The sequence below is a fragment of the Tasmannia lanceolata genome, unplaced genomic scaffold (genome assembly GCF_043159265.1).
Source record: "Tasmannia lanceolata isolate RefF3 unplaced genomic scaffold, GAP_Taslan_0.1 ptg000002l, whole genome shotgun sequence".
NCBI lineage: Eukaryota > Viridiplantae > Streptophyta > Magnoliopsida > Canellales > Winteraceae > Tasmannia > Tasmannia lanceolata.
The window spans coordinates 11,300,798-11,309,127 of NW_027518679.1; the positions used below are offsets into that span (position 1 = coordinate 11,300,798).

The following is an 8,330-nucleotide window of genomic DNA, read 5'->3' on the forward strand; positions in this document are numbered from 1 at the left end:
GCAGGAAGGCGAATTTCGGGAAATAAAGTAAGATCACTGGGATTGAAACCACCCTGGTCTTGAAACTGAATGTCTTGAACTTTCCTGGTAAGAGTCTCTAATTTCTCCATAACAGACTTATCAACCATGGACTGAGAAGGCCTACTGTGATTCTCGCTGTACTGCTCTTTTTCTAAGTCTTCTTCGACTTTATCAGGGATATTGATGAACACTGTTTGGGCAGGTGCTACTGGAGTAGCTGCTTGGCGCATAGGCCCTTTATCCTTGGACAACGACGGTCCCAACTTTTCAGAAAGCTGAGCCTTGATAACTCGGTTTTCTTCTTTGAGTTCTTGAAGCTGTTGGAGAATCAAGGTAAGAGTATCGGTAATAGCAGCGGGTGGAAGACCATCTTGGTTGTCTGCCATTGGTGAGGATGAGGACGGGAAAGAAGGAGATGCTGGGGTTCTTAGAGAAGGTGGCGGAGAAACAGATTTCCTCTCTAACCGCGAAGAGACCCGAACCCAAGGAGTATTAGGGTTAGCTATGATGTTTATTGCCCTGTAATATCCGAAAGACATATTTTAAAATCAGAGAGAAGAATAGACGATGATGCACACATAGACAAAGATAATGAAAGAGAAGGATGGACTTTATTGATCAATCATTAAAATTTGAGTACATGGTTCAATCTTTCAAAGATAAACATGGAACTAAGCATTCTTTTTAGACTTCTTCTTCGGACGACAATCTTCCTCAACTGACTCCTTTAAAGGTTTGATGATTCTTGCATCCCAAGCAGATGAAACAGCTTTGACAATCTTGGGCTTGAGACCCTCAGGCGGATAGAAATGATGAAGGGGAGGCACAATGGATTGCTCCCTTCCATACTGACGCTGAATCCTGGCAGGAACATAAAAGGAAGTCTTTTTGAGACCAAGAAGGCGAACGTAGTTAGCTTCTCCGGTGTTGAAGACAGCTTCTTGGATTCCGGGAATTTGCCAATAAATCTGATCTTCTTGGCGAGAATTTAACCATTCAACCCAATCGCTTTTATGATCGAAAGAAACATCATGACGCCATTCACTGAAGGTGTATAACGTATGATCAAAATGGACAGGAGCTGCAATTTTTAGCTTGTGGCATAACCACACTTGAAGTAATGCAGGACATCCTGAGAAAGACCCAACGAAAGAGCGAATATAAGAGCTTGGACCTGAACTGGCACGAAGGTGAGCCATATCATCCAATCCATTGAAAGTTTCTGCAAGCATAGTAGGAATTGGATTGGCGCCACGATCCATTTGATCAACGAGGTCCAGAAGAACAGCTGACGCAAAGCGAGAAGGCTGGACAGTGAGGAACCTAGCAAAGGAGCAGAATCTCAAAGCGCGCCGTCGAGCTTTTTGAATATCAACAGCACCAATGTATCCAACAGGAGGGTAAATGTCAATCAGTCGCTGCATGGACACTTCTTGGCCTTTCATGAAAGAGTTCATGGATTCATCTGGATTATCCATCAAGCAAAGGAACAAAGGACGATAATCTGGAACACAGGATGGCTTCACTAGAGGGCCATCCACAGGATATTCCAATAAGGCACACCATTCTTCAAAGGTGGGACACATTTCTTGGTTGCCAAAACGGAAGACATGATGATCGGGATCCCAACACTCTGATGCGGCATAGAGTAATCCCCAATCGAGCTTGATGGTTGCCACGTAGCCGAAGAGATTTTTCTCTTGTTCACTTATGGCGTAGATATGGGATTCTCTTAATGTACCACGGATCCAATCAAGAATTGTACGAGTAGACATAGTGCCCGTAAGCCAAGAGAAGGGATATAAGAATGATCAGGATTACATGAACACGAGATTAGGATAAGTTCCTGCCAGTACAAGGAAAGTATGAATACATGATCGAATCACACGATAGAAGAATGAAAGGCATACGATCGAAAGATTAGATGAGATAGCATAAGATTGCTTTCAACGGATAGATCAAGAATGACTAATCCTATGAGATCTTTGGAAATGATAGGATTTATATCCTAACCCCTAAAGGAAATTTTTTTTTTTTAATCTCGCATATTTTAACAGTGTGACCTGAAGGCATCAACCCTAATCCTAATCAAGCGGAGTGGAGAGAGGATCTCGACTCATGACTTTGTTCGTGTACCTAGGACTGATCGTAGCCATTGGAAGATGGTCTACGGCCTAATCTAGACACAAATAGGCAGGATATCCTAAACTAGGCTCACACACGTGATGCACATGTGTTCGTATACTACATGCATGTGTGGGTTAATCTAGGGGTAAGGCCAAGAGTTCCCTTAGCGCGAATCCCTGTTCGATATACTGTACCAGTGTCCGGCGTATCAGTACGTGAACAAGAGATCCGTTTACGTACCATAATGGTACTAGGCTAAGGGTGGAATGCTTCTCTAGCACAGAGGCACCAGGTGATGAAATCCCAGTCAACCATGCTAGATAACACTCCGGGTTCCTAAAATAGGACGTGTGTGCACGTGAGATGCAGAGTTTAGATGCAAGTGATGTAAGTGTGTGCAATATGTTTGCGCAATCTATGATGCCTTCAGGTTTTGTTAGATTAAGTTTGAGTAAAGTGTGATGAGAAAATAAAACAAGACAAACTAATCTAACAAGTATAGAGTTTTTATGAGCCAATTAAATTAAATTCAAATGAATTATCTTTTGAAATTTTAATGAAGTTAGGTGGTCCCCAGCAGAGTCGCCAAACTGTGGTACCTAGCCCGTGAGGGAGTGTGGGGCGCGAGCCGCCACGCGCTCTCTCTTGGTCTCTCGTATCCACGCGATTGGCGTGTGTTTTTAATTGTTGATTGTAATTCGTCTTTTATGTGAACTTGGGATCACTAAGGCAATCCGAATTCCACACGAAAGAGACTGACAGAGTCGCCACCTAGATGTGGGATCTAGGACCCGAAATTAACCAGAAATCTAGACTCGCTACCTGGTTACGAGAATGGAAGGTATGGGGAGTTATCCGCCACATGCACCATTCCTGCCCGATAATCGGCCTTCGATTCCAAAAGCTAACTTTTTTAAATTTATTTTAAATGGCTCATTCAACTCTATGTTAATGTGCGAACTAAGTGACATGCATCCTATGATCTAATTTCAATGTGAATCCTAGATGTGTATCTTGATTTATTAATTTGTCTGGATTCATTCTAAGTGAAAGTTCTCCTAGAATTCTAATTTCATGGAAAGCCCTAAATGATTTGATTAAGCATTTACAAGAAAATTAATATCCAAAACACCACAATTTGTTGTGGTGCCGACTCGCGGGTGGTATGCCGTCAGACATCCAAGCTGCCTACGTACCCAAGCCTCACTGGGATCAGAGTCGACGTAGTTCGGTGCACCTAAGCTAAGTTACATATGCCTAACTCAACTAAGACACCGACCTAGACGGGATTGACTGTTTCAACAGTTTTAGGAGAAGTTATTTAATTCAAGTTGAGGATTTTATTATCTTAGGATTTCATCTAAGATGCTATATGATTCTCATCTAAATGCAAATGGTCCCTTAGACTAATGCAGGTTTGCCTTACATCCTAGTTTACTAGGCTTGTCCTAGGGAAAGATTGGGTGACTAGTGTAACTAGACCTATGGCACGGTTGCTATACATAGCAAGCGTCCGTGATGAGGCTGGACTCCTAACTCTAGGACTCTCTAAAACTTAGGACACAACACGACACGACACCATTGTTCCTAAATTGGGCTCTAAGGGTTCTTACGACGGAAACCATAATCCAATGGTTCCGAGAGACACGAGATGAATCGAGATGATGAATAGTGTGAGGGAATGGGAAAGATAGAGAAAGGTGCGACTGAACTTGGGAGTGCCAAATTGCCTACGTACCCCGTGATGGGGATCAAGCCACACGTAGTTCCACTGGGGAGGTTGCTTGGATTTTGGAAAACAGGATTGGTATTTGGATCAGGAATCGGGTTTGTATTTGAGCATTGGACTTGAGATTCAGAAACATTGATTTAGCAATGGGATTTTGGAATTGGGAATTTGCATCAAAGAATTGAGCATATAGGAATCATCAAGGGTTTGAATTTTGGGAATTCAAAATGGGCGGGCTTATGAGATTCGGTCAAATGGATTCAGACATGCGACTCAGATTGTGTTGGGATATGACTTGGTTAGGCAAAAGGGAGGAAGTTCTATTAGGTGTAAAAGGGCATTAGTAGAATAGGGGAATGACTCGGTTGTGACATGGAAGGCCGCAACTTGGTCGAATGCGACTCGGTTGCATTGGGATGGGTTGATTAAGGAATTGGATTGAGTCAACTAAGGGGAGAGTCCAATCGGTTAAAGAGGTTGAGCATACTCGACTAGAGAGTTGGGTCAACTCGACTAGGGAGGTTGGCTAGAGTTGACTCATTTGAGCTGGGTTGGGATCCCACTTGGATGGATTGTATTGGGGCGATTTGACTTAAGCTGCAGGTGGCCTGGCTGGGTTAGATTTAATGTAACCAGATTTATGGATAAATGGTGTGCCTCAGTGAGTGGACAAAGGTATGGCTTGGGTTGATGTGACTCGGTTGAGTTGTGCTAGGGTCAGGTTAGGTGGGGTTAATGGTTGAGTTGGATTGGATTGGGTTAATGGTCAAGGTCAAGTGCGGGTTGACTTGGCTTAGACTGGATTGGAACTGGTTGAGCGTGGATTGGGGTGCGGCTTGAGGTTTGGGTGGTTGGAGTATCTTAGGAACCAATAGGGCAAAGTGGCTCTTAAGGGGAATGAATTAATTGGGCCGAATGGGCCCGATGGCCGGGTTAACTGGGTTGGCCGGGTCTATTGTAGGGGTGTATGAGGGTACTGTTGGGTGGATGAATGAAAGGCATGTGGTGTATGATGTGTGGCTATGGTTATAGGGTTTAAGGCTTATGGGTATGGGTTTAGGTGTGGTTAATGGTTAGGTTGGATTGGGTTAATGGTTAGGGTCAAGTGAGTCGGGTCTAAGTTAGGAGCAAACCCGAGACTAGCCATGGTCTAACTAGGAGGAAGCAGGGTACAAACCAGGGTGCGGACCAGGGTGCACCAGGGTGCGAACCAGCAGGGAACCAGGGTGCGAACCAGGGTGCAACCAGCAGGGAACCTGGGTGCAACCAGCAGCGAACCTGGGTGCAACCAGGGTCTAACCAGAGTGCGAACCAGCAGGGAACCAGGGTGCGAACCAGCAGGGGAACCAGGGTGCAACCAGCAGGGAAACCAGGGTGCAACCAGCAGGGAACCTGGGTGCAACCCGCAGGGAACCTGGGTGTGAACCAGTATCGAACCTGGGTGCAACCAGCAACGAACCTGGGTGCAACCAGGGTCTAACCAGAGTGCGAACCAGCAGGGAACCAGGGTGCGAACCAGTATCGAACCTGGGTGCAACCAGCAACGAACCTGGGTGCAACCAGGGTCTAACCAGAGGCTAACCAGGGGGAACCAGGGTGTGAACCATTAGGGAAAAATAAAAATGAAGATAAGATGGGTTAAGAGAAGAGGGAAACATGTATAACTTCAAAGTCTATCATCAAGAAGAATGAGTAAAGATTGATCCTAGATGCTTCCTAACATGGTTTTTCTTTTAAAGTAAAAGATATGCATGAAAACAGACCCTACATAGAATTGAAATAAATGCCTACCTCTTTGAAAACCCACTTTGTGTTTGATTTTTCTTTGATGTTAATTCCTTGAAGATGATTCCTTGCTTGATAATGACTGCTTTTGATATATATCACCCAACGTATCACCCGATCCGGCAAGGATGGCCGAACCCTTGAAGAGATGAGGGAGAGGGATGAATTTTCTAAGAGAGGGATTCTTTTTCTTCTTCTCCCTTGGATGGTGGGATGAGAGGGTATTTATAGGAGAATGGGATAGGAGGTTAGGTGAGGTTAGGTGAGGTTAGGTAAGGTTAGGTGAGGTTAGGTAAGGTTAGGTGAGGTTAGGTGAGGTTAGGTGAGGTTTGGGTGGTTAGGATGAGAGGAGAGGTTAGGTGAGGTTAGGTGAGGTTTGGATGGTTAGGATGAGAGGAGAGGTTAGGTGGTTTTGGATGGTGAGACCCAGGTCAAGATCTGTCATTGATCTAACGATTTACGGAAATCGGGTCTCGGAATGGAATCAGGGTCCGGGCTATGAAGTGACCCTAGCTTATTTTGTCCCGATTGATGATCCGTAAAGTCAGATCAAGATATTAATGACCTAAAACATATAAATCAATGATAGAGGGGGTTCTCACATGGATTTAACACACTAAATTCACTAATCAGGGTATTTTTCAATTTTTCGGATCTAATCATCTCACCAGGTACATCTCTTTATCATTTTGTTTTTTTTCAAAAAATTTGAGGATGGATCAATATATTAGGTTATTGTTGGTTAAAGTAAAGCAAAATGTGGGTGTCTACACTTAGTGATTCCAAGTTCACATAAAAGATGAATTAAAATCAATAATAAAAATGCACACGCCAATCGCGTGGGTACGAGAGACCAAGAGAGAGCGTGGCGGCACGCGCCCCACCCCTCCCGCGGGATCGGGTCCCACAGTTTGGCGACTCTGCTGGGGACCACCTAACTTCATTACAATTCCAAAGGCTAATTCATTTGAATTTAATTTAACTGGCCCATAAAAACTCTATACTTGTTAGATTAGTTTGTCTTATTTTATCTTCTCATCACATTTTACTTGAACTTAATCTAACAAAACCTGAAGGCATCATAGATTGCGCGAACTTATTGCACACACTTACATCACTTGCATCTAAACCCTGCATCTCACATGCACACACGTCCTATTTTAGGAACCCGGAGTGTTATCTAGCATGGTTGACTGGGATTTCATCACCTGGTGCCTCTGTGCTAGAGAAGCATTCCACCCTTAGCCTAGCACCTTATGGTGCGTAAACGGATCTCTTGTTCACGTACTGATACGCCGGACACTGGTACAGTATATCGAACATGGATTCGCGCTAAGGGAACTCTTGGCCTTACCCCTAGATTAACCCACACATGCATGTAGAATACGAACACATGTACATCACGTGTGTGAGCCTAGCTTAGGACATCCTACCCATTTGTGTCTAGATTAGGCCGTGGTCCATCTTCCAATGGCTACGATCGGTTCTTAAGTACACAAACAAAGTCATGAGTCGAGATCCTCTCTCCACTCCGCTAGATTAGGATTAGGGTTGATGCCTTCAGGTAGCACTGTTAAAATGCACAAAGATTAAAAGATTTTCCTTTGGGGTTAGGGTATAAATCCCATCTTTCCTAAGATCTCATAGGATTAGTCATTCATGATCTATCCGTTGAAAGAAATCCTATGCTATCTCATCCCATCCCTCGATCGTACGATTTTCAAACTTCTATTATGTGATTCGATCATGTATCCATACTTTCTTTATACTGGCAGGAACTTATCCCAATCTCGTGTTCATGTAATCCTGATCATTCTTTATCCCTTCTCTTGGCTTGCAGGCATCATGTCTACTCGTGCAATTCTTGATTGGATCCGTGGTACATTAAGAGAATCCCATATCTATGCCATAAGTGAGCAAGAGAAAAATCTCTTCGGCTACGTGGCGACCATCAAGCTCGATTGGGGATTACTCTATGCCGCATCAGAGTGTTGGGATCCCGATCATCATGTCTTCCGTTTTGGCATCCTAGAAATGTGTCCCACCTTTGAAGAATGGTGTGCCTTATTGGAATATCCTGTGGATGGCCCTCTAGTGAAGCCATCCTGTGTTCCAGATTATCGTCCTTTGTTCCTTCGCTTGATGAATAATCCAGATGAATCCATGAACTCTTTCATCAAAGGCCAAGAAGTGTCAATGCAGCAGCTGATTGATATTTATCCTCCTATTGGACACATTGGTGCTGTTGATATTCAAAAAGCCCGACGTCGCGCTTTGAGATTCTGCTCCTTTGCTAGGTTCCTCACTGTCCAGCCTTCTCGCTTTGCTTCAGCTGTTCTCTTGGACCTCGTCGATCAAATGGATCGTGGTGCCAATCCAATTCCTACTATGCTTGCAGAAACCTTCAATGGATTGGATGATATGGCTCGTCTTCGTGCCAGCTCAGGTCCAGGCTCTTATGTTCGCTCCTTCGCTGGTTCTTTCTCAGGATGTCCTGCATTACTCCAGGTGTGGTTATGCCACAAGCTAAAAATTGCAGCTCCTGTCCATTTCGATCATACGTTATACACATTCAGTGAATGGCGTCATGATGTTTCTTTCGATCATAAAAGCGATTGGGTTGAATGGTTAAATTCTCGCTAACAAGATCAAATTTATTGGCAAATTC

General features: G+C 44.1%; 1 protein-coding gene across 1 annotated transcript; it reads right to left on the reverse strand.

Annotated features, from left to right (window-relative positions):
- Positions 1-532: 532 nt before the first annotated feature.
- On the reverse strand, positions 533-6,058 carry LOC143888238 (uncharacterized). Its single transcript, XM_077392601.1, has 3 exons — positions 5,669-6,058; positions 875-1,867; positions 533-540 (listed from the first exon to the last, which is right to left on the reverse strand). Exons 2-3 carry the CDS (start codon positions 1,794-1,796, stop codon positions 533-535), a joined length of 930 nt encoding a protein of 309 aa, XP_077248716.1. The 5' UTR covers positions 1,797-1,867; positions 5,669-6,058.
- Between the last annotated feature and the right edge of the window lie 2,272 nt (positions 6,059-8,330).

Coding starts and splice junctions, on each gene's coding strand:
- LOC143888238 (XM_077392601.1), bottom strand. CDS start 1,796: ATGTCTACTCGTACAATTCTTGATTGGATCCGTGGTACATTAAGAGAA.